Source organism: Suricata suricatta, chromosome 17, assembly GCF_006229205.1.
Source record: "Suricata suricatta isolate VVHF042 chromosome 17, meerkat_22Aug2017_6uvM2_HiC, whole genome shotgun sequence".
In the NCBI taxonomy this organism is placed as follows: domain Eukaryota; kingdom Metazoa; phylum Chordata; class Mammalia; order Carnivora; family Herpestidae; genus Suricata; species Suricata suricatta.
Window position 1 is genome coordinate 56,576,663 of NC_043716.1, and position 25,220 is coordinate 56,601,882.

General features: G+C 66.8%; 1 protein-coding gene across 1 annotated transcript in view; it reads left to right on the forward strand.

The window, feature by feature from the left end:
• Positions 1–25,220, forward strand: part of AATK (apoptosis associated tyrosine kinase) — a gene marked incomplete at its 3' end in the record, with an annotated part of 29,371 nt that extends 4,151 nt beyond the window's left edge. The window contains exons 4-14 of the mRNA XM_029927115.1: positions 96–184; positions 15,002–15,135; positions 17,889–18,036; positions 20,128–20,207; positions 20,670–20,788; positions 20,958–21,045; positions 21,870–22,003; positions 23,107–23,191; positions 23,269–23,390; positions 24,498–24,647; positions 25,073–25,220. Coding sequence (XP_029782975.1) covers positions 96–184; positions 15,002–15,135; positions 17,889–18,036; positions 20,128–20,207; positions 20,670–20,788; positions 20,958–21,045; positions 21,870–22,003; positions 23,107–23,191; positions 23,269–23,390; positions 24,498–24,647; positions 25,073–25,220 — 1,297 coding nt within the window. The remainder of the gene's footprint in view (positions 1–95; positions 185–15,001; positions 15,136–17,888; positions 18,037–20,127; positions 20,208–20,669; positions 20,789–20,957; positions 21,046–21,869; positions 22,004–23,106; positions 23,192–23,268; positions 23,391–24,497; positions 24,648–25,072) is intronic.

The following is a 25,220-nucleotide window of genomic DNA, read 5'->3' on the forward strand; positions in this document are numbered from 1 at the left end:
CCCCCCCCCCCAGTCCCCCCACTGCGGACATGATGCTTCCTGAGCCACGGTTTCTTCTTTTGCATGGAAATTAACCCTTTCCCCACCCCGAGTAGGAGGAACTGCTCTGGGAAGGACCCCCTAGAGGCCCGGATCGTGGAGGTGGGCAGGCGGTGGTGCAGGGGGGTGGGCCGCGGAGGCGCAGGTAACTGGGGCAGGAGGCCTGCATTGGCCCCAGGTGTCCCGGGGAGGAATTGGCCAAGATCAGGGGCTCCCTGGGAGATGTGGGAGGGCTGCTTTGGGTCCCAGACCACCATGACCCCTTGCCCGCCCATGGTCTTAGTGTGTGAGGCCCCTCCGGTTCTGGGGGGCCAGTTCTAGGGAGCCCTGCCTGGCTGCCCTGTAGCCTGCATAGGGCATCGGGAGCAGCGGCCACCACAGGACAGCCCGCTGGGCAGAGGCTCAGAAGAGAAGGGCCTCGGTGGGAGCCCGGACCTCCTGGACAGCGCAGGGCAGGCCGAGGTGGCACTGGCTGGCTGGCTGCAGGGGCCCTGGGGCCCAGCCTCTTACTCTGCCAGACCGGGGGCGCTGGCAGCATGTCTGCCGGTGGCTGCCCGGCCTCCTGGCAGTGGTGGGCGAGTGCAATGGGCCCAGCAGCCGGAGGCAGCTGGAGGCCTGCCTCTGTCACCGGGACGTGGGAGGCTTTCTTCCCTCCGTCTCCAGCTCCGGGCCTCCTCCACCAGCGTGGAAGAGAAATCCCTGCCCTGGAGCCAGGGCCCGGGGGGCCTGAGTCCCACCCACATGTCACTGGAGCTGTGGCACGGGCGAATCCAGCCAAAACAAAGCCAGGTGCACATGGGACGGGCTCTCTCGGGTCCCCTCCCTGGAGCAGCGCCGGGTGTGTGCAGCCATGCGTGGGGCCCCCTGGGCACGGCCCCATCTGAAGGCCTTTGCTGCTGGGAGAAGGGAGCTAACGCGAAGCCTGTCGGGTTTAGGGTGTGCGTGTCCATCCCTCGGAAGAGATGCCCGGGCAACCAGCCCCCGGGGCTCGGGGAAGGCGCTGGCGGCCCAGCGGGCCCGGAGCGTGAGGGCAGCAGCCCTGTGCCTGGGCAGCCTTAGGGACAGGCATCCAGGCCGCTGCAGGCCAGTAGTGCAGGCAGAGTACCCTCTGGCAGGTGGGGGTCCAGCCTCAGGAAGCGGTGGCCTAGGAGCTATTAGCAGGGTCGGGGTGTGTGTGTGTGTGTGTGTGTGTGTGTGTACGTGTACGCCTGCGTGGGCACACAGGCACTCGTGCCAGGACTGACCAGGATGGAGTCCCTCCCCCCCATCCGGCCTCTTGCACTCTTTGTGGGGGCCAGACTCGCCCTGTGTGGGGTTCCGTTGCCCCCTTCCTACACTCGGGTGTATCCCGGGCACGAGACCCTTCCCCCACTTTAGAGGAACAACAGTGCTCTGTGCTTCTGCGAGTGTTTGCGTAAACAGCGGTGATCAGTGTAATGATAATGTGTCAGTTTAATGACTTACAGGGAAAAAAGTCAGGCGGCTGAGGGGAGGTCTCCTCTGCCAGTTCAGTGAAGGGCAGAGCTGTGTCCTCCCGCGGGAGGGGCGGTCCTGGGAGACGGGCGGGGGTGCGGGGCTCCGTGTTGGCCCCGCGAGAGTGTTGGGGAGAAGGACGGTGGGGTCCCGTGGCCTCCCGCCAGGTGCCCAGCGTTCAGAGCCCACCTCTCAGCCCTGGAGTCTCTGCCCAGACCCGCCTCTCTGCGGCTGTTCTCTCATCTGTAAAATGGAATGGCAGTGCCCCCGTCCAGGCCCTCGTGGAGTGAACAGAGATGCTATTTTGGAGGTGGCTCTGGGGCGCTTCTCCATGCCCGGAGTGGAGAGAGGTGGCTGCTCGAGTGGGCGGGAGGAAGGGGCCCTCCTGGGGGCCGCTAAGCCCGGAGAGCAGGGAAGACCCGTGTTCTTGGCCATCTTGAAGTTTGCTTCTGTGGCTGCCCACCAGCCAGGGGTGGACAGAGAGAGGCCGGGCCCAGGCAGGGAGTCCTCAGAGAGTCACCAGACCCGGCCGTGCGGCTTTCTTGGGACTCCGGGGTGGTCCCCGTGGTGGGGGTGGTGATGGTGGCAGGTATGTGGAGAAGGGGGCTGAGTTCGAGGCTCAGGCTGTGTCTGCTCCAGTAAGGCCCGGGGCTGCGGGGCCTCACCTAAACCAGTGCCCGTCTGGGCCCCCAGCTCTCAGGTGTGGGCGGGACCAGGTGCCGTCGGGGTGTGGCCTTGGGGCCCCTCCCCTCTGCCTGTGCGGCTCTCCCTTCTGGGGTCCTCTTTCCCAGGATATGGGTGAGCGTGTGGGATTTCTTGGTAGACGTAGCCATTGTGGCTTTGGGCCCGGCGGACACTCCACCTCTCTGAGACTCAGTCCGCATACAAGAGACCAGGTGGGAGCCACCACCTGAGGGGTGATGGAGTGTCACAGGGAGGGTCAGGAGCAGCTGAGCTGGGCTGGGAGTGTCGTGATGGTGTGGCCTCGAGGTTTCGAGGGTCATGTCTGCTGGGGGAGTGGCCCAGGGGAGGCCTGAGGGGCCTCATAGGTGCCTGGCGGGTGCGGGCCTTGGTCAGGTGCTGTCTCTGGCAAGCCTGTGAGTCCCTGATCCCGGCGGGCCTGGAGCTGAGGGGCTGTCATCCGGCTCTGGCTTCTCCCCGAAAGCCCCCTCCCTGGCCCCGTGGTCCTCTTGGTGGCACCTCAGTTTCTGAAGCTGTGAGGTGGGAGGTAGTGCGGTGCCCACTGCTGGGGGTCACGGGAGGGTCAGCGGTGCGCCGAGTGATCGAGCATTGGCGATGCCAGTCAGGGCTGCCCTGGGCACCGGCTGGTGGGACTGGGGGTCTGGGGAAGCTCCCGGAAGACAAGGCAGCCCCGGCCTGCTCCCCCTGCCTCTCGGCTCCCGCCGGGCCCCTGCCTGGTCCTCCTCCAGAGCTGGGCCCACCAGGAGCTCCCTCGCTTGGCACCCAGCCCAGGGCCTTAGGGTGATGCCTGGGTGGGTTAAGGGGACGCAGGGAGAGGCACACGTGGGGGAGCTGAGGACCACGGGGGTGCCCAGGAGCAGGCAGCAGGCAGTGGGCACGTGAGCCAGGCTGCCCTGGGGCCTGGCAGGAGGCACGTGCTGCCAGACCCTGACTGCTCAGGCCTGTGCCTCCTGTGCCCCCAGGGGGTGGGTCCTGTGTCAGCAGGGGGAGCCATGCCCCTCAGGGCAGGGGCGGGGGGGTGAGGGGAGAGTGTCTTTGCGTCCAGCACATTCTCAGGGAAGCCAGGCTCTGCCCTTCCCGCAGGGGGGCTGTTTCCCCCCCACAGGCCCCAGCACCCACGCAAGCAAGCACGCAGGCTCACACTCGTCCACGCATTAACACTCACGGGTGCACACATGCCCCTGTGTGAGTAAAGGTGATACACACCATACACACGTGCTCACACACACCTGTGCACACACACCCTCACACATACTTGCACTTGTGTGCACACATGGTCACACGCCTGTGCACAAGCACGTGCACACACGCGTGCACACAGGTGCACGCCTGACACTTGCCTCTTCACACAGATGGACGCACACCCGCACCTCGCGCACACCTGCTGAGGCAGAGCCTAGCACTCGTGGTCACCTGCTTGGGGCAGAGGGGGCCTGCCCGTCCGCGCCGCCCCGCCTGCCAGGGGTGCCCCTTTCAGCAGGCAGGGCCTGAACTCGAGGCTGGTCTGGACCTGGTCCCTCCAAGGCCAGACCATCTCCCCGGCCGTGGGCAACCCTGAGCCAGGCATATTGGTGCCTCTGGCTTTTGTGTGAGGACTTTGCCACCCCCTGTCCGTGGGCCCGGCTGATGCGGCCCACTCAGCCCCCACCAGGGCCCTGGCCTCCGGTTGTCGCACCCACAGTGCTGTTCTGCTGTTGGTTTCCGCTGGCTTGAGTGGGCGCTAGGGCGTCCTGGGTGGGGGTCGTGGCTGAGGGCGGCCTGAGGCCTGGGGGCCTAGCGCCATCTGCCCCGGCGGCTGGCCCTCTAAGGCTGCCTCTGCCGTCTCCCAGCCACCGAGCTTCCCCCACGGGTGGGCGCCTCGCCCCGCAGTCACGGCCTGGGGCACCTGCCTCTCCTTTATCTGGGAAGCTCCTCTGAGCAGCCTGCCCTCCCCCTGCAGTGGAATCCGCGCCCCCCCCCCCAAAGCTCCTGCCCACCTGGGGCTGCAGGATGGAACCTTGTTTGGAAATAGCGTCTCTGTGGGTGTTCGAGGCGGGCCTGGGTCCCGAAGCTGAGGTCCTTGCAGGAGAACAGGAGGCCGCCTGGCGCGTCCAGAAGCTGGGAGAGGCAGGCAGGACGCCGAGGGAGCGCGGCCCTGACCCAGGACTTGGGGCCCCAGGGCCGCTTGTCCCCCCACCCCCGCTGGTTGATGTGCTGCTCCGGGAGCCCCCGGCACCTGTGCAGACACAGGGCGGCCCCCCACCTGGCCGAGTCTTGGAGGAAAGTTAGGCCTCCAGGCACAGGCACCCTCAGGACTGCCTGTCCCAGGGGCGCCAGCGGGACTGCGGCCCGAGGCCTCCCCGCCCCCCGCAGAGGAAGCCGCAGAGGAAGCCGAGGCTGGGACCATGGGCTGGAGCCAGTTCCCAGGCGTCCCGTCTGGGCCGTGTCCATGCCAGGCCCCCGACTTCCTCGGGCCGTGGCAGGGCCGGGGCGGGGCACCTGGGAACCCGAGCGGGGTGAGGGGTGTCCCGAGGGTCACTCTGGGGTTGGGCCAGCGGTCGGAGCCACGTGGGAGCAGCTGCCAGGAGCCGGGTACGTGGGGGTTTCCGGGAGGACAGGGGCTGCTCTCCCCTGTCCCGCCCCGGGGGATGGGGGCTTGTGGTCACCAGGCCCCCCGCCTCCCCTGCTCTGGCCGTGGCGGAGGAAGTGGCAGGACAGGAATGGGCAGGGCCCCTGCAGTAGCTGGTGCTGGGTGGCCCAGGGGCCACTTGTCCCAGCGCATGTACCTGAGGCAGTGGCGTCCTGGCAACCAGAGGTCACCTCCCACGGCGGGGGGCGGCCAAGCCTGGCCCCGCTCAGCCCGCGAGGGTGCGGTGGTGCCCCCCCGCTGGTCGGTGTGCCCCAACAGCCGGCTTCGGGCTGGCCGAGGGGGCAAGCTGTCCGTCTGCGGGAGCCTGGCTGGGAGCAAGGGAGCCGGGCTGGGAGCAAGGGAGCCTGGGTCCTGCATCCGGGCTCTGCCGAGGCCCCCCCTGCGCTGAGCCGGGCAGCAGGATGGTGCTGAGGACAGTCGTGGGGACCCGGGGGTCCTCGCTGGAGTCTGGTTCCAGGGAGGGTCCCGCAGGCTTCATGCCCTGTTCCTGCCATGTTCAAATTCTTAATGAGTTTGAAGCAGGGGCGCAGGGGGCCCGTTTTCCACGGGGCCCTGTGGGGTCTGCTGCCGCTCCTGCCCGGGGCTGCCGTGTGGCTTCGGGCCCCGGCTGGGAGCCCGCTGGGCAGGGGCCACTTGTCGAGGGACATGGTGACTTTGTAACAGACAGGGCTGCACCCACGCTTGCTGCCTGGGGCTGCGGGGCCACCTGGGGTCTCCAACAGGTGCTGGGGCTCCCCCCGCCCCCCCCCCCGCCGGGAAGGAGGACCCAGTGGCTCTTGCTCAGCCTCCCGCCTGAGGGCACTGGAGGGGCTGTCTGTCAGGGATCCTGCTCTGGACTCCCATTGCCTTTTGTCCCCCACTTCCCTCTGACAGCTTTGTTGAGATATAAGTCACATTCCAAAGGACTCCCTCTCCCCTGCTTTTTTTTTTTGGAGAGGGGGGAAGGGTGGGGGGGACAGAGCTCTGCAGCAGGCTCCACACGGACAGCAGCGAACCCGATGGACATGGGGCTCGAACTCAGGAACCTTGAGATCATGACCTGAGCCGGAGTCAGACACTCAACCAATTGAGGCTGGCGCCCCGGACTCACCCCCTCGAAGTGGACTTTGGTGGCGGTCACTACACTCACGCAGTTGTGCAACTATCTGAGCCGTGGGTCTTAGAACACTGGTGTCCCTACGCGGACCCTGAGGCCCTGCTCCCGCCCCCCCCCCCCACGCCCGTCGGGGCCCTGCTGGGAGAACATGGGGAGCCACTCAGGGCCGGGCAGCCGCAGTGGACACCATGGGCTGCCCAGTGCCTTTTCCGGCCGCCTGGCACCGCTGAGGCCTCTCGGGGCCTTGATGCCGGTTCCGGCCTCCCCCGCGTCGGGCTGGGGCGGTGCTCACACAGCCAGGGGCCGAGCCCCTGGTCAGACTCGGGTGTCGTGGCCCTCGCACTGCTGAGCGGGCTGGCCCAGGTGCCGGGTCCTTCCCAACGCCGTGCTCTGGGGCACCAGGCTGGCGGCCTGGCGGGTCACAGTGGAGCCCTGCGCCGCGGGACCTGGGGCCGCCGCCCGTGAGAGCTGCCTCCTCCTCCCTGTCATTTTCTCAGCAGGCTGGTTGTTGAGCGTTTGGGCATCTTGTTTATTCTGGAAAGGTGCCTGGTCTTCCTGGCACAGGCAGGTCCCTCAAGAGGCAGCTTCCCGTCCCCGGAGATGGTCAGCCCGGAGGAACGGTCTTGCTCAGATGTCTGGACTGCCGCTCGGGCTTCTCAAGGCCGCTGAGCCTCGGCGGGAGCTGTCCTGGACCCCAAGGGCGCGTTCCTGCCGGGGGCTGAGGCCGCGCCTGGCCCGGGGGATGCCCCTGCCCTCCTCCTTCCCTAGCTGGCCTCACCCTGACTCTGCCCCGGCAGAAACTTGGAGGCAAGGATGGCAGGAAATTTGGGGCTTGGACGAGTCTGAGCCCAGTGGCCCCTGGGGCTCTGCCAAGCTGCTGTCCCCAGCAGTCCCCACCCTGGCCGAGCTCAAGAGAGGCGCTTGTGGATCCAGCCGGGGCCCCTCGGGCGGCCTCGGGCCGGCGTGTGTCAGAACAGGGTCCCCAGGTGGACGGAACAGTCAGGCCTGCTTCCCGGGATGTCAGCCACAGCCCCCCAGTGGAGTGCGGGCCTTGGGCGTGCGTGTCTCTGGAGGACATGAGGACGAGGCTGGGGGCCGAGTGGGCAAGCGTCTGTGCAGAGGGGACCATGTGTCTGCCAGAGGGGGGCCGCACACCCATGTTCCCAGTTCTCCAGCCATGGAGTGGGCCCGAGGAGCAGGAGGCGGCTCTGCAGCGGTGCTGGCCAGGCCTGTGCTTTCTCATGTGTCACCGGACAGTGTGCAGACTGCAGAGCTTCCTTCTGTCCCTGTGTGTGTGACAAGCTGGCCTGATGTGGGGGTGGAGCTGGCCGCTGCTCTGCGGGCCCTGGGGTGCGGTCCTGGGACGGGAACCAGACAGGGACCCTGGGCGTGTGCCCACTCCCAGACTGCCGTGTTCACTTGAGAGAGCGTGCATGGTGGCTGGGAGTGTGAGCGTGTGCGTGTGCAAGTGCGTGCACCGATCTGGGAGCAGGCACGTGCATGTGCCTGTGAGGACGCAGAGGTGCGTGTGGTTGGGGGAGTGTGAATGTGTGTGAGTGTATGAGCAAGTGTGTGTGCATCTGAGTGTGTGAGGGTACCCGTGTACAAGGACCTGAGGATGTGTGTGCTGTTCCCCTCCCCCTTCTCCGGAAGGAAGGCCCCAGGCCCCCGTGGAGGTCTTCTGCCCCTGGGGAGCTGGGACCCATGCTTCCCCTATGGGCTCTGGGTCCCGACCCACAGCGACAGCAGGAAGGGGGGCTGACCCCGGCCACACCAGCTGCCGGGCCGCTGTCCGCGGACCTATGGTCGGGGGCTCCGGAAAGAACCTGCCTGGGGGAGCGGCTGCTGTGACCCCACTTGGCCCGGGGCCATGGCTGCCCGGGCAGGCTGTCCGCACCCTGCCAGGTTTGAGCTGTGACCGCTGGCTCCAGGCCTGTCACTCTTAACAGACACTCACGCTTGCCCCTCCTGGAAGGGGCAGTGCCTTGACCTCAGGGCCCCACCTCTGTCTTTGGGGTGCGGGACTTCCAGACCACCTGTTCGCCATCGAGCCGTGCGGTGTCAGGCCACCCTTGGCCCTGTGCCCTACACGCGCCCTCCGTCCTACACAGAGCAGGAGACCGGGACTCGGTGGTGAAGCGGTGTGGGAGGCTCTAGGGTGGGGGAGGTGGGCCACAGCCTGCCCCCCCCCCCCGCCGACGCACCTGCTGGGGGGTGGGGCCTGGGCAGCTGTGCCCCTGCCCAGAGTCGGGTTCTGGGGCGGGGAGGGTGGGCCTTGGTTTCCCCCCTGGATGCGCTCAGGTGAGCCTGGGGGCGGTCCGTGGCGGTTCTGGACGCCCCCCAGCTCTTGTGGGCTGTGTCCTGCCGTGTGGCTCTTGTCCTGGGAGGCCCGTGCGGGAGGCCAGGCCCCGGAGGCCGGCGTGTGCGAGCACGTGCATGTGGACATGTGTCTGTGGCCACCACTCCCACGCCGGCGCCCGCAGCCTCTCTTACAAGTAGGGGCTCTGTTTTCAGTCACCGATCCGTCCTGTCATCCCTCCTGCTGACCTCTGAGATATGGGGGGAGAAGGGAGGAGACACCTGGGCCTGGCCCCCCAGGAAGGCGCCTGGCCATGCCAGCGCCCCAACCTGGCAGAGGGCGCCCGCGTCCCTGCCCGCGAATTCCTTTCCTCTGGGAAAAACTTCCACGTCTGGGCCCACAGACCAACCTTCGTGGGAACCTCTGTGCCCCCTCGGGCCCCCAGCACTGGATCTGCCCCCACAGGATGGCTGGTGGGGGTGGGGCCCTCCTGCTGGCCCCCCCCACCCTGGGAACCCCAGAATCCTGCTCGCTTCAGCTGAGGCACTGGGGCAGGCGGTGGGTCACTGGAGCCTCCCTGGGACATTGGCCCTGACCCCCGGGGCACGCGGACCGCCACCCCTAGTGCTGCTCACGGGCCCCATCCTGTCAACTCGGCGGAACGCCCTCCTGGCTGCGGTTCCTTCCTGAGCAGGACCCCGTGTGCATCACCGGGCAGGCATGGGGACAGAGGGACTGGTGCCAGGCCGTCCTCAGATGCCTGGCCGGGGCGCCTGCCCCGGCGTCCCCGTGGGCTGGACAGCCCGGCCTGGCACGTGACGGGCCCGGGGCACGCTGGGCCGGGGGGTGAGCTCTCCGAGGTGCGGGCAGCAGAGGCCATCTGGCCGAGACGGACAGGACTCTCTGTAGTGGACGTGACCCTTGACCTGGCCTCCACGGGCATCTGACGCTCACCTCAGGTGAAGGGAACCATTTGGAAGTGAACAGTGAGGGGCATTTAGTGCACGGTGTTGTGCAACCGCCCTCTAGTTCCAGAATGTTCTCCCCCCCCATAATGACCCAGTGCGCCACTAGCAGCCACTGCCCATCGCACAGCCTCTGCCAACAACCCCCCCGCCCCGTTTTCTGCTGCTCCGGACGCTCCCCACCAGTGGGGCCTCACCACACTTACTCCCATTAAAAATGTCAGGGCACCAGGGTGCCGGGGGGCTCAGTTGGCTGCGTGTCTGGCTCGGGCTCAGGTCATTATCTTACCGTTTTGAGAGTTCAAGACCCATGTCCGGCTCTGTGCTGACAGAGCAGGATTCTCTGCCTCCCTTGTTCTCTGCCCCTCCCCCCCCGAATAAAATAAATTTAAAAATGAAACAAAAATCATGGCAATGCCAGGTGGGCAGCAGGCTGTGGCCTCTCCAGGGGAGACCGGGGAAACCGAGGCAGGCGGTGTGGAGCTTGGAGGGCTGACAGGCCTTGCTCCTTCAGCACAGCTCCCTAGTACCACATGTGTCTCAGGCCCCCAGGGATGTCCCCTCCCCCAGCCTGAGGGCAAGTCGAGGTCAGCATGGATGGCTCAGAGGGGCCCTTGCTGGATGGTGTTTTTGAAGATGGCTCCCGTCCTGTTTGAGGAATGGCCTGGAAGACTCCGGAAGGTTGGGCAGGTCCTGACTCGGCTGGCGGCCGTCAGCGGCCTGGGCGGGGCTGGGGAGCAGAGTCCAGGCCGGGACAGCCGGGTGGGTTCTGAGGGGGACAGGGGGCAGGAGGGCCGCCCCGGGGCCCAGAATGCCGCCCAGCCCACTGTCCTTTCTGCGCGATGCAGGCGAGTCCCAGCGGTGGGTCCGTGGGCCTGAAGACAGCACCAGGGTCACTGCCCCTTCTCTTGCCTGATTGCAGCCACCCCTACCTTCCTTCTGTGTCCCCATCATTCCTGGGGGAGACCTCACTGACCTCTGACCAGGGGGCACCCCCAGTGGGGTTTGAGGGGGTGTGGGGGGCAGAGCCCAGGACTCAGTGAGGCCGGGGCTCTGCTCCGCGCGCGCGGTGGCCGTGTGGGTCTTTCCAGGCGAATGTGGGTCCGGGAGTGACGATTACGGGCAGTCACACGCACTGGATTCTAGATGTACCGCGCGCGCATGCTCATGGTCGGCCACACGGAACGTGCAGGCAACCAGGTGGCCCGACGCCCCCCAGAGCGGCAGGCAGTGCCCACGGTTTGGGAGGTTTTCTTCCAGGTGAACTGTTAACACGAGCGTGACCTGGATTTATGAGCAAGCCTGAGGCCGGCCTCCGGTTTTCAGCCTCATCGACGGGGGAGCGCTGTCGCCGCACCTGCGCCCGCCGCGCACGTAGCTTGGGGGCCCACGAGCCCCGGGCCGCACAGTCCGGCGACGGACACCTGCCCGGCGCCCAGCCGCCTGTCCTCCTTTGCCTCGGTAGCATCACGTCGAGATGTCCACTTCGCAGACTTCTTCGGCTCCCTTTTCTGGTTCCGTTTGCAGATGTTCCATTGTTTTTGTTCGAGCCTTCCTTCTCGGAGGCCTCTTCCGGCTTGTTATTCTTAGAAAGGTCGCCGTCGTGACGTCTGCCCGGGCGTGTTTCTGTCTGCCGTGTTAATACCCTGTCCCTCCGTCCATCTGTTCGGGGCTTGCGCGCCCCCCTGGGTCAGTCTCTTGGTCTAAATTCCCAGACAAGGTGGGGCGCCTGGGGGGCTCAGTCGGTTAGGCATCCGACTTCAGCTCAGGTCCTGATCTCTCGGCTCGTGAGTTCAAGCCCCACATCAGGGTTCGTGCTGACAGTGTCCCGCTCCCTCTGCCTGTCCCTCCCCCCTAAATAAGTAAACATTAAAAAAAATTCTCAGGGGCACCTGGGGGGGGCTCAGTCGGTTAAGCGTCCGGCGCTTCGGCTCAGGTCATGATCTCATGGTTTGTGGGTTCGAGCCCCGCGTCGGGCTCTGTGCTGACAGGTCAGAGCCTGGAGCCTGCTTCCGGTTCTGTGTCTCCCTCTCTCTCTGACCCTGCCCTGCTCACGCTCTCTCTCAAAAATAAAATAAAACATTAAAAAAAAAACCCTCCCAGACAAGGAATCACTTGGCCAATGAGAAGGTTGGTCCCCAAGATGCTGCGCCCACATCTCTGAACGGCTTTCCGGCTGATGCTCCGAGCCCCGCATGGGGAGCCTGGCGGCTGGGTCCGGTGCCCTGGCTTCAGCCGGGAGGGGGGCTTCTAGAACTCGCTCCGGCTGGAGGCCGGCGTTGTGCTTTGAGTTGCGCTGCTTTGATCACAGACGAGGCTGAATGTTTTCCCATGGCCTCTGTTTAGTCTGTTGGTGTATGTTCTGGGGTCTTAACGTACATTTTTATTTTCGCTGATTGTGGGGCCCATGGAGTAATGTGCGTTCTGGAAATCGCTTCTCCTGGCTCGCCATTTGCCTTTAGTTTGGGGCTTCTAAGGAACATAAATTTTGATGGAACCAAAGCCATCGATATCTTGTGATTCCCTCCATTGCTTTTAGCTTAAACATTCTTCTCCATGAAGAAGCCTGGTGTCTCCCTCTCATCTTCTCGGGCGCTACGATTTGACTCCCAGACATCAGTCTGAATCACCGCCATGTGCAGAGGGGCGGCTGGTCCCCCACACGGCCCCTCAAGCCCGCCGCCGCCCACGTTCTGCGCCGGCCCCTCTGTCCTCTGCCCGGCCAGCCTGGCTGCGGCGGCTCCTCGGGGCCGGGCTCCGCTGGCGTCTCCCCGCAGCCCGGGCGCTGTTCCGGATCACGGCGTCTCCACGTGTGATCAGCCTCAGGCCAGTGACCTCGCTCTGCTGGTTTTAGCTTCTGTCACCAGTTTAGAGTTTCATCACCCTTAAGGTCACAGGACTTGCTGACAGGTGCCTGGGGAGGTGTGTGTGGTGATCTAGGTCATGTGACAGCCCCACCCGGACACCTGCCCCCACCTGACAGCAGAAACAACTTACATTCTCCTTTTAGGGGGAAGCCCGGCCGGGCACCTGATTCTGTTCTGACTCCTTCTCTCGCCCTGCTCCCCAGAGATGCTCCAACCCCTTTGCAACCTGGAGCGGGACCCTCGGTACACAGCAGGTGCCCCATAAGTGTGAGGCGGTGTTCCTAAGCGTGGCTGTGCAGTTTCCCAGAATGCGGCACCTCGTTTGGAAATGACCCGGAAGCGCTGGGCAGCGGTGCCCGGGCCACCAGGCCATGGAGGAGGCGTCCCGTTGGGGAGCGGGCGGCGGCAGGCCCCGAGGTCTCTGTCTCACCCGCCCTGTGGCTTCTGCCGTGGACGGAAGTGCTTTTTTCAACGTAACTGGCAAGAGAAGGTCCAGTGTGGGAGCGGCCCCTGCTGGAGGGCACGTGCGGAGGCGGGGCCAGGGACAGGGCCGCCGGAGCGCCGGGGGTCCTGGTGGGCAGAGCCCGGTGCCTGCTGCCTGCCGCAGCTTTTGTTGTCCCTCCTCAGGGGCAGTTCCGCTTCGAGAGCGTGTTGGCTTTTACGCCTCGCGTCTTCCTTCGCCTGAAGGGTCTGCGTCGCGCGGTCCCTTCCCTGCGTGATCACCTGCCCGCAGCAGGACCTTAATGACAACGGAAAAGGCCTTTTATGCCATAACTGTGACCCGCCCAGCCTGCAAGGCACTGAGGGTGGCAGGGTGGGCTCTAGGGGCTGCTTCTAGGAGGCCCTCTGGGGTTTTCCTCTAGAAGCCCCGCCCCCCCCTCCTATAGTTGCCCCCAGGCTGGAGTCACCCCTCAAAGGGTTTGGGCCCACGGTTCAACCTATGCTTCCGGCCACCCCCAGGCCCTGCAGTGTGGCTACCCTGTTTCCAGTGAACTTGCTCCCTGCCCCCAGTTCTGCGCACAGAGGGGAGGCTGAGTGTGGAGGCTGAGAGGGGAGTCTGAGGCTGGAGGCTGAAGGTGGAGGCCGAGGGCGGAGGCTGAGGCTGGGCCTCCTGAGGCAGTCTGTGCCGTCCGTGCAGCCCTGCTGGGCGGGTGGGTGTTGGGACCATGGTGCCTGCTGCCTTCTTCAAGGACCTCGCAGCCGGAAGTCCTGCCCAGGCCGGGGGACCAGCCAGGAGAGGAGGTGCAGGATGGTGTGTGCTGGGGGGGGACCAGCCAGGAGAAGAGTGCGCCGGACGCCCAGTGGGCCACATGGCCTGGCGCACCCTTGAGGGCCCCGACTGCGCCTGGGGGTGCAGGGGGCCAGGGCTCTTCAGCTTGGGAGGAAACACAGCGGGCCAGAGCCTGTGGGCCGTGTGCTATCAAGCGTCGGAGCCCAGTTCCGGGACTTCACGCACACCCCCCCCAATGGCCCGCGGCGGCCCAGGGTGGGCGTCTGCTTTGATCCCTTGGGCATGGGGACACGCAGGTCACCTCCTGGTGCAGGCCTAGCCTGTTTCCCCCGCCATGGTGGCCCTGTCCTCCAGCCTCTCTGGCCCTGCCCGGCCCCTGCTACTGGGCGCCTCTTGCTTCCGTGTGTGGGGGGACAGAACTTGGAGACCCGAGCAGGAGTCCGGGCTGTGCTCACCATCTTACTAGGCCCTTGGGCTCACACTGCCTCCAGGCAGCCCTCCCAGATGCCACGTTAGCTTGCAGCCCTGGGTTCCTATGTCGGCGCAGAAGGCACGGGGACAGGGGCACGTCAGTCAGAGGTCAGCTCTGCCACCCTGGGCAGGCTCTTCACTTCTGTGGAGCCTTCATTTCCTCCTGTCCAGGGGGGTCAGGCCTGGGGGCCACCTCAGTGACCGTTTAGGACCCTGTGAGGCCCTGCTGAGACCGGCTCTGACCTGAACCGATGGGCCCGGGATGCCAGGTGTGCCGGGCTGGGCAGCAGGGCGAGGGGCCGGCCGCTGGGGCCGAGGGGGCTGAAAACCTCCAGGGGCCAAACGGGATAGACAGACAGAGGTCTTCGGGGAGGATGTGCACAGCGTGGCAGGACAGGAGGGGCAGGCTGCCGTGCCCACCTCTGTCTGGGGGACGCCTGGGCTGGCCCCGCCATGCTGGCCCGTGGGCACTGGATGAGCAGAGCTGGGGGCGTGGGGGCCACCCGGATGTGTGGGGGGCCGTGTCACGCTGTCCTGACACATCAGGTTCCCCATCTGGTAAGGGTTAGCCACGAGGGGGGGCCTTGTGGACCAGGTGCTGCTGGAGGGGGTCCCGCTGTTCCAGGACAGAAAGTGGGTGACTTGGAAACGCCAGGCTGCACAGGGGGACTCCGCTGCCCAGCGGCCACAGTGCCACCTTCTTGGGGACAGTGGGGTCCCTGTGCCTCAGAGGCCGGACAGGCCTGTCTCATGGCTCTGGTCCCCAGCGGCCTGCACGGTGGGGCCTGAGGGTGCCTCCCTGCCTTGCAGAGGTGCCATCCTCACTTTGGGGAGATGCAGCCCCTGGGGCAAGCTTCAGAGAGGGGACGTGGGGTGACCAGAGTCTGGAAGAGACGTTGAAGGGAGCTTCCCACAGCCCCGAGGCCCTGGCCTCATGGAGGGGTGTCCGTGAACCCCCACAGCTGGGACCTGGGGAGGCTCCAGCCGCTTTCCCGGCCCTGCATCCTAAGAGTGAGGCTGCAGCGGCGCCCAGTGGCCGTCTGCAGAACTGCAGGCTCTGGGCCTCGATGGCCGCTCGGCCCTGAGCCCGGTGGCCCGTCTCAGAAGGAAGGTCAGGGTGGGCTGGGGACTCAGGGGTTTGGCTGGGCCCTGGGTGCACTGGAGGGACAGGGTGAGTCGGGGGGACCAGAGCCTCGGAGGCTGCCCTGTGACCCCCTCTCCCCCGGCAGACGGCGCCCCCCTCAGCGAGCTCTCCTGGTCGTCCTCCCTGGCGGTGGTGGCCGTGTCTTTCTCCGGGCTCTTCACTGTCATCGCCCTCATGCTGGCCTGTCTGTGCTGTAAGAAGGGTGGAATCGGGTTCAAGGTGAGGGCTGGGGGTCCCAGGGGATGGGCCCACTGTGTCCACTCAGCCCTGAGCTTCCCTCCCCTGGGGGGCTACCAACAGGAGGGCATGGAGGCTTTTGGAGACCTGGCCCAGTGTCCCCCCCCATTCTGGAGCCCCTCGGGGTGGATGCTTCCCAGCTCAGGGCCAGGCCACTCCGCAGTGGGCACTCTGGGGCGGTGAGGGTGGTCCTTGCAAGGGGCTCATAGGGTTCCTGAGCCGGTGGGAGGGGACTCGCTTCCCCAGAGGCCCCTGGTGCCTGGTGGAGGAGGGGGCTCTTTGCCCAGCGGTCTGCGAGGCTCATTCGAACCGGCAGCAGGAAGCCACCCAGACACGCTTTCCCTGCGCCACAACCACCATGCCAGCTGGACCTGACTTGGGCACCTTCTGCCCCACGGGGTGGGGGTTGTGTGCCGGGGCCGGAAGTCAGGGGACCGTGCACATTGGCAGTGATGGTTACACTCACGGAGCATCAGCGAAACGCACGACCCCGTCTTCACGTGGCCGCCCCCCAGAGCTAATTGCCAAGGGCCCTGGGCTGGGTTCTGGGCTGAGGCCCCCTCCTGATGATGGTGGCTGAGGGGCACCCCCTGGGGAGTTGGTTGCAGCTCTGAGGGAGGGAGAGCTGGGAGCACTGAGCCAGTTGAGAACCCCAAGCAGAGGCTCCCTGCCCGCCCCCCTCCCCCCCCCGCCCACATGGGCTGAGTTCCCGCCGACTTAGCAAATAGCGGGCTGGGCTGTGGTCATTCCCCCTGCCCTGGGCTGGAGGTCAGATTCCTGGGCCTGGCGGGTTTAGGAGGGGAGGAGCCGCCCTGTGGCCTCCGTCAGTGTCCGGACTAAGTGGCCCACACCCCATTTTAGAGAAACAGCACCCCCGCCCCCGTATGGCAGGTCACCGAGGGGGTCTGCAGGAGCTGCCCACCTGCTGGGTGAGGACAAAGGGCTTGTCTTTGACAAGGGCCCCCCTTCCCTGGGTGCCTCGGTGGCAGGACTGTGGCTCCTTGCACCAGGCTGTCTCCCTGACCTGCGGGCACCCACCAGCTGGGCCCGGCAGGATCCTGGGGTCAGAGCCATGAGGTCATGGGTGTGGGGGGTGGGGGAGCCTTGTATAGGTCAGCCCCTCCTCAGGACCCTGCGAGAACAAGGCCCCAAACAAGGGCCAGCCTCGGCCCCTCCTACTTTTGCCCTCCTCACCCCCTGGAGAACATGGTGCCCAGAACATTCCAGCCCCAGTACGCGTGGGTGGGAGGGCCCGCCTGCACTGGGGGCTCCTGCCTGGTCTCTGGGGGCCCAGGGCTGGGCACCCCCGTGGAGCTTGCTGGGAGAAGGGGCCGGGCGGCGATGCTCACACTGTCCTACTTGCTCGCCCGCTGTGTCGGAACCTTCCAGCGGGCCGCCGGGCGGCAGCAGCAGGTACAGGCTGGGGCCAGGCCCCCGTGGGGTGCGTGGGGCTGTGGCTGGCATCCCAGGGCCCCAAGGGTGGGCTCGCGGGCCCTGGGCAGAGGGGCTGTCGCAGGCACCAGCCCCTTCCCCCTGTCCCCAAGGTTCTGTCCTGTCCGGCAGGGACAAGGCCTGACCCACAGGGACACCAGCTGGGAACAGAGAGACCAGGAGGAAGAAGGGTCCCAGGGTCCCAGGGTCCCAGGGTCACGCAGCACCGAGGGAGGAACTGAGGCCCCCTGGCTGCCAGTCCAGCCGCCTGTGCATATGGGTGGGACCGTCTGGGCCTCAGTTTCCCCACCTGGGCAGTGGGATTGTGGGCTCCAGAGAGGAGAGCTGGTGTTGTTTTAGTGGGAGTTGTTTTGGGATCAGGCTCTGGGTTTCTGAGACTTGGGCTCTTCTCCGGAATGTGCTCTGGGCCTGGTGGGAGGAGTCTTCCCCACAGACAGGTGCAGCCTCGGGGGTTCAAAATAGCAGCCAGCCAGGTGGGGTCCTGCCTGGGTCAAGGTCCAGGGCAGCCTGGAGGCAGACGGCTGTGGGAGGCGGCAGGGAGCCTGGCCTGGGGCTGGGGTGGGCTCCTGGCTCTGGGCGCTCCAGAATGCTCCTTCTCTGGACAGGGCAGGGGTGCGTAGAAGCCTCTCCACGGGAGCAGGGTAGTTGGGGTGATGGAACCCCCATCTCCGTCCCCACTCTCCAGCCCTAACCTTGAGGTTGGGTTCAGAGGCTGGGCAGGGTGTGGGCTGCAGGGGGGAGGGGTGGCAGGAGTTGGGGGCTGACTGATTGGGCAGGGGGCAGCTGGCCTCTACCTCTTGGGCTCCTGCCTCTGGCCCCCGCCCCCCCGCCCCCCGGCCAGCGCGGGGCCAGGATGGCCTACACCACCCCAGCTGGTCAGGGTGGACTGGGCTGGGCAAGGCGCTGCTGCCATGTGGCTCATGGCCCCCACGCTTGAGGCTCTGGCCCCGGGGGGCTGGTTTTCCTCACGACCAATCAACACAGAACAGACAGCAGCCCGCTGGCCCTCTGGGCAGCTGGTGTCCCCAGGAGTGGGGGGAGGGGCTAGGAGAGCTGAGTGTTCTCTGCCCTGAGGCGCCAGAGGGTGGGTGGAAGGGACAGCCGGTGGTGTCGCCCCTCTGGGGCAGGCCTCCCAGCCCGCTCCACCCCCAGGTCCAGAAGAGGTGAGAGCTGGGCCCTCTCTGAGCCTGTCCAGTACCCTGGGGCCCTCTGCCCCCCTGCCCCGCCCTCACCCCCCGAGGCCTGGCCCTCCCTGTGAGCCTGGCGCCCCCCTACCGCTGCAGGAGTTTGAGAATGCTGAGGGGGAAGAATTCGCCGCCGGCTTCTCGGCACAGGGCTCCCCGGCCACAGGGGCGCAGAACGGGCCGGACGTGTACGTGCTGCCGCTCACCGAGGTCTCCCTGCCCATGGCCAAGCAGCCGGGGCGCTCAGGTGAGTGAGCCCCCAGGTCGGCCCGCAGGTGTGGGGAAGGTGTGGCTCTGGCCTCAGCAGCCAGTGCCCCCCGGGGCGGGAGTGGCAAAGGGCAGGGGTGAGTCCCCTTCTGCTGGGACCGGGGGCACCGTGGGCAGGCTAGGGTCAGCCTTCTGCCCGCCAGCTCCCCAACCTGGTGTGCGAGGGGGTGGCCACAGGCCCCAGGGGCGAGGGACCTGTTGCCCTGGTCTGGGAGGAGGGGCTCCTCTGCCGTCCCTGGACGCTTGACCCTAGACCACCCTCTCTGGGCCTGCTCCATTGTGTGTGTGGCCTACCCACTCAGGGAGGAGGGGCTCTTTGGGCCTCCCTCTGTAGGCGGGGCTGTGAATGGGCCTTTTACTCAGGGCTTGGGGGCTGGGGCAGGGGCAGGCCGGGGCTTCCTCCCGTGGCTTCCTTGCCTGACCTCCCGTTGGTTCCCCATCCTGGGGTCTCCCCATCAGGGTGACCACCCACAGGGCCGATGGGGGCCTAAGCTTGTGAGGTTATAGGTCAGTGTCCGAGCTGGGCTTCGAACCCCTGTCTGCTGGAGGCCGATGCTGTGGGAACCCCTAGTTGTGTCTGGGTGGGGGACGGTCCCCGGCTTCATGCGGCTTCTGTGGCAGCCCCACCTCAGGTCCCCTCCCTGGAATCTCTAGGCAAGGCCTGTGCCCAGGAGCACCCTGGGAGAGCTTCAGGCCCTGGGGGGAGAGGCCCACCTCACCTGCTCTGTTCTACATCTTGCCAGACCCGTGACCCTGAAGCTCAGACTTCATCAAGGGCTGGGGGCCCCTAGGGCACCGGTCTGGGTCCTGAGCCCTAGGGCCCAGGGTTCTGGGGTGTTGCCCCCCCTCAAGCCAGCAGGGCCTGGGGCTCAAAGGCATGTGCACAGCTGTTGACTGGCCCAAATCGACACCCCATTAATCCCTGAAGGCAGGCAGCCCGCTGTAGGAGCCCCCCTTCCTGGACGACCGTGGAGCTCTCTGAGCCCGTGCTGACCCTGGACACTGTAACCATCCCAGGGGACATCCCTTCCCCCGCGCCCCCGCCTTGCCTGGGCCTGTCACCTGCAGGCAGTGTCAGGGACCTTGAAGAATCTTAGAGATTTGGCTTCTCCCGCCTGTCTCTGACAGGGCGGGGCTGGGGCGGGGGGGGGGGGGGCGGGGGAGGGGGCGCGGCCGCCGCCTGGTTCTTTCCATTTCTGTCGTTCACGGGTAGTTCTGTAGGGTCCTCATTTCTGGGGATGGAGAGATTTCAGGTGATGCTGGGGGGCCGCCCACCTGGAGGTCAAGGGCTGGAGGCTGTGGAGGAGGAGCCCACAGGCTGGGGCCCAGGGGCAGGAGCCCGAGCCTCGGGGCCCAGGTCACCCCCACCCTAAATTCTGCTCAGCACCAAGGCCAGTATTCTCTGGGAGCGGCCCCCCACCCCTGGGGCTCTCCTGGCATCTCAGGACGGTTGGCGTGGGAGCAGAATTCGGGGAATCCCTTGTGGGCACAGGGCAGAGTGGGTTCAGCAGCCCTGGCCCTTCCTCTGGGGCCCTCACTGACCCTTCCTCCCCTGACTACACCCAGCACAGCCTGCAGGAGAATGGCCCAGTGTGCTCCGTGCGGGGCTGTGCCAAGCGGACCCCAACAAAGGAGCCTTTGGTGCTCCTGGTGCTGGAATGCCAGCCTGTGGCAGGGGTGAGGGGACGGGCTGCTCCAGCGCCCTCCTCCCCATGGGCTGGGCCCCGGCCACACTGCCTGCCCAGCCACACTGCCTGCCTGGCATTGCCTGTGCACTGGTCCTGGCTCCAGGCCCGGAGGTCTTCAGCCGGGCTCGTCCCTGTAGCGTGAGGCACAGCCTTCCCAGACCGACCCAGAGAGATGCCCGGGTGTGACTTGCAGGTCCGCAGCTCCCCTGGGCAGCAGGCGCCCTGCTCCTGATGGCGGCTCCCAGCTGCGGCCCTGGCTCTGGGGGACTCAGGGCAGCTCCCCAGAACAGGCCAAGTGGGCAGCCCCTGAATGGGCCGGGGAAGGGAAGATGGGGGCAGTGACAGCCTGAGCTGGGGTCTCTGAGCCCCCGTCCCTGTTACAGTGCAGCTGCTCAAGTCCACAGACCTGGGCCGGCACAGCCTCTTGTACCTGGAGGAGGTTGGTCACGGCTGGTTCGGGAAGGTGAGTTGGTGACCCTGGGGTGGGGTGGGGGAGAGGGGCTGGCAGGCAGACGGGCAGGGTGGAGACCTGCATCTCCTGGGAGCCGCCCCAGCCCTGGGGTCCCCACCCTGGCGAGCCCCTCCTGTGGGGTTCCTGCTGTCAGATGCTGGGAAGTACCTCTGAGAGGCTGGGGGAGGGGGCGGAGTCTCCGTCCTGGCTTCTCCCTGATCCCCAGCCCGGGTGGGGCGACAGGTGCCTCTTCCTCCCTGCAGACCCCCAGAGAGAGAGCTGAGGACAGCTGGGGGCCTTGGGATGGCGGCAAAGATTGAATGTTTCTGCTGGGAGGGGCCGCCCGGGCGGGGCCCAGAGCCCCCCTTTTGCAGATGAGCGAAGCAAGGCTTCCAGGCCCGGGCTCGAGGGCAGAGGGGAATACAGGGCCCGGAGGCTGAGCCCTGGGCGCCGTGGTGACGCGCGTGCCTTCAGGTGTTCCTGGGGGAGGTGAACTCGGGCCTCAGCAGCACGCAGGTGGTGGTGAAGGAGCTGAAGGCGAGCGCCAGCGTGCAGGAGCAGATGCAGTTCCTGGAGGAGGCGCAGCCCTACAGGTGCAGGGCCCGGGCCGGCATGGGGTGGGGTGCGGGCCCTGTGGACAAAGCCAAGCTCTGTGCTGTCCCTGCTCCTCCCCCACTCCTGCAGAGCCTGCCCCCCACCCTGCCCGCCCGGCCCCTCCTGCTCTGGGTTCGAGTCAGGGGGACAGCGTGTCGGCTCCCACAGGGCTCTGCAGCACAGCAACCTGCTTCAGTGCCTGGCGCAGTGCGCGGAAGTGACCCCCTACCTGCTGGTGATGGAGTTCTGCCCCATGGTGAGTCCCCGCTCCCAGGCCCCGCGGCCCCTCCGCCCGGAGCGCCTGTCCAAGATATCTAGATGGAGGGCTCAGCCTCTCCACAGAGGGGCCTTTGCTGAGCTGGGGACCCCTCCTCACTCCTGGGGGCCATACGTTTCCCCGGAGGTGGCATCTCCTGGGCAAAGGCACCTGCGGGAGGAGGGGATGTGCAGCGGGCCCAGCCGCCTGTTCTGCTGAGTGGAGACCATTTCCTGAATTCCACTTACCTCTGCTTCCTCAGCCTCACGCAGCGTGTTCTCTGGCCGTGGCCGTGCCTGCAAGATGCCCCCGGGACCCCTTCCCTCCGACGGGGCTCTCTCCTGTTCTGAGCCGTGCTGGGCAGATGGGTCCCTGTGGCGTGCAGGCCCCCGCTCTCTGGTTCCTGGGCTCCTGGCGGCTGCTGTGACCCCCGGGGCTTCCCCAGCATGGCCAGGCCCTCTCCGGAGCTGAGCAGTGTCAGCAGCTCAGGGATTTGGCAGCTGACCCTCTGGTCACCTGCCCTGTGTTCCGAACTGCCTGGGCGTCACTGCTCACATGGCCTGTCTGCCGCTTGCCAGGGGGGAGGTGGCGAGCATGTGGGCCCCAATGGTCTGTGCACAGGACGTGGTCCTCCTGGCCCGGCAGGGCTGCCCGGGGCTGCAGGGACAGTAGAGAAAGTGCCCTCCGCCTGTGGGGCTGTCCTACTGAGACCCGGCCACAAGGGGGCGCATTTGGCAGCTTCCCCTGGGTAGCTGCACCCCCAGGTTATCCACAGGCCCTGAGGGGGAGGGGCTGGGCGGTGACAGGGCTGCCTCTCTTGGCAGGGGGACCTCAAGGGCTACCTGCGAAGCTGCCGGCTGGCGGAGTCCATGGCGCCCGACCCCTTGACCCTGCAGCGCATGGCCTGCGAGGTGGCCTGTGGCGTCCTGCACCTGCATCGCAACAACTATGTGCACAGGTGAGGGGGGCGGGGCTGGGGGCTCTGCGCGGCCCTGCCTCGGGGCTTGGGTGAGGGTCAGCTGGCCCAGTGTCTGTTCAGCCTCCAGGGACCCTGGTGGGAGGAATCTGGTTAAACAACCAGCAGATGGGGGTGGGGGCAGCACACAGAAGGGCCCAGGGCCCATCCTCTGTCCCTGGGGTGGTCAGAGCCACCCACTGGCCCCGCACGGGCCCCTGCTGGCCTCTGTTTCCCTTAGACCCCAGCGGGGAGGGATGGCTCTGTCCCGCTTCCCACCCTGGCCCTGGAAGTCGGAGGGACGGACCAGGGTGCCCAGCGGAGGGGGTGTGCCCGGAAGAAGTGGTCGCGGTCACGCGGCCCCGACGCCGCACGGGCCGTCCTCCCCAACAATATCCTGGTGCTGAGTGATGACGCGTACGACTCCAGCATCAGTGATTTTGTTGAAGAGGGCGGCTGCCAGCTTCCTGACCTGCCCGCCGGGCCGCCCAGCCCCAGGCCCCCGCACACCCGGCAGGCGCAGGCCTGTCTGTGGTCCTGGTGGATGCGCCCTGTGCCCCCGGACCCCTGTGGCCGCCCAGCAGGCAGCGCAGAAGCCCGCAGCCCAGGCTGGCCGCTGGCTGGATGCAGCGGGGGGGGGGAACCCACAGTGCCACAGGCGGGGCCAGCAGGGCGGGGCAGGATCCCCTGGGACACTCAGGACCTCAGTTTCCCCATCGAGGCTCACCTTCTGGGGAGCTGTGGGTGGGAAGGAAGCCTGCAGTGTCCCTGGCTGGCTCGTGCCCGGGCCGGGTCAGCTGACGTGTGAGCAGCTTGGGTCAGGAGAGGGGTCCGGTGGCGGCAAGACGGCGCCTTCACGAGGGCCCCGCGGCCTGCTCCAGCCTTTTCTGGGCCTCGATTTCCTTGTCTGCATCGTCACTTTTGAGGCCCGTCCACATGGATGCCCCAGGGAGCCCTGGGGCGGGGCGGGGGACCCGGGCTGCCTCTCAGACGCTCCCTCCCGTCGGCTCACGGCGACGCCCTTGGCCGCAAGCGGGCTGGCCCCTCAGCACCCCGAGTGCCCCCAGCCTGGCGCGGCCCCTGACCCCCGCCCTCCCACCCTCCAGGGACCTGGCCCTGAGGAACTGCCTGCTCGCAGCCGACCTGACGGTGAAGATCGGCGACTACGGCCTGTCCCACGGCAAATACAGAGTAAGCAGGCGGGGCCGCGGGAGGGTGGTCAGGCAGCCGCTGGCACCCTGGGGTGACCCTGTGCCCTGCGCCCACAGGAGGACTACTTTGTGACCGCTGACCAGTTGTGGGTGCCGCTGCGCTGGATCGCACCCGAGCTGGTGGACGAGGTGCACTGCAACCTGCTGGTGGTGGACCAGACCAAGGCCAGCAACGTATGGTAAGCCCCCTGCGCTCAGTGCCCGCCGGGTTCCGTCCGCTGCTGTCATGCTCACGGCTGCCAGGCCTGGTGCCTGGCAGATGCATGTCCCATGTCCAGAGAGGACCCAGGGCCCACAGGCCAGCGAGGCGCGAGGGGACTGAGTCCCCCCCCAAACCCCCCATGCTGGAGGGGTGCAGGCCCACCGCTCTGTAGGTGGTGGGGCTGCTGGGCCCTGCCCCGCCCCTAGGATCCACTGACACCCACAGACATTAGGGTCAGGTTGAAAAGCCCACTGGGCGGCAGCAGGTGCCATGTGTCCTCTGTGGAGGGGCTGGTGATCTCCCGCCACTGCCGTGTGGCCCTGCAGCCTCCAGAGGTTCCCCCGGGGTGGTCCCTTTGCCTGACCAGCCCCTCCCCCCACCCCGCCCCCAGCTCCCCAGGCCCATCTGTCCTCCCTCTGCTCCTAGCAAGCCCGAATCACTTAATTGTGGCCCATCAGCCCGTCCATCCCATCACTGACCTCCCCTACCTGCCCACCCTGCTGCACTCAGACTGGGGTCCTTTAGATGGTTCTGGGCCCCCTGACTTCTCTGTTGTCAGATTTATTCTGTTCTTCATGTTCCGGGTCTCCTGGGACAGCCTGGGGCCCCCAGGAGCTGGGTGAAGTACACCGGAAGGAACCTTCTTTCACTGCTCCGGCCACCCCGCCTGTTCCCTGGGCTCACCCCTGCCAGGCTGGGGTGCACCTAGACTCGCCCCTCCCTGCTTGTAGCCCCCAGCAGTACCCAAGGACTGGGAGCCTCACCAGGGCAGCTCCTGCCCCTGGACCAGTGTCTGACCTTCATCGCAGCCAGGGAACGAGCACACGGACAAAGGGATGGACTTGAGTTTGTGGAAACACCATGCAGCTTTTATTTGCCCAGGTGCCTTGGACACAGGCTCGGGCCTGGCCGGGTGGCACGTCCTGCCAGCTTACTGAAGGAAGGTGCTGGGCCTTGGGAGGGGTGTCCCTAGGACACTGGTGTGGCAACAGGGGCCGTCCTGCGGTGCCCGCGGCTCTGAGATCCCACGCAGCTGTGCCGTGGCCAGCCACGCTGCCCCTGCTGATGGCCGTTGCCTCCGCAGGTCCCTGGGTGTGACCATCTGGGAGCTCTTCGAGCTGGGCGCGCAGCCCTACCCCCACCACTCCGACCGGCAGGTGCTGGCCTACGCGGTCCGGGAGCAGCAGCTGAAGCTCCCCAAGCCGCAGCTGCAGCTGACGCTGTCTGACCGCTGGTGAGACCCCGGGCCGCCGGGCTGGGCGCAGAGGCCCCGCAGAAAGGTCGAGGCCAAGGAGGGCGCTCTGAGTGTGAGCGCCTGGGATTTCAGCTCCCCTGCCTCTCCCCTCCGGGCCCCATCCTGAGCCCACAACGGAAAGGGCCTTTTCACCCAAAACTCAAACTCACCTGCAGCCAAGGTGGGGCGCACTCACGGAGAAGCACTTAGGCCTGCTGAGGCCTCCAAACCTCTGGGTTGGGAGGTTTGGGGTTCCAGGAATGCACCTGGAAGTTCTCTTCGCTGCCCTTGGAGGACTCGGCATATGGGGAGGGCCGATCTGCTCCCCTGCGCTGGGGAATGGGGTCCCGGCTGGGCGGCGCCCTGGGTGGGGCTGGGCAGGGGCCGTGGGCAGGGCTGAGCCCCAGGCCTCCCCGGCCCCGCAGGTACGAGGTGATGCAGTTCTGCTGGCTGCAGCCCGAGCAGCGGCCCACGGCGGAGGAGGTGCACCTGCTGCTGTCCTACCTCTGCGCCAAGGGCGCCACCGAGGCAGAGGAGGAATTCGAGCGGCGCTGGCGCTCGCTGCGGCCGGGC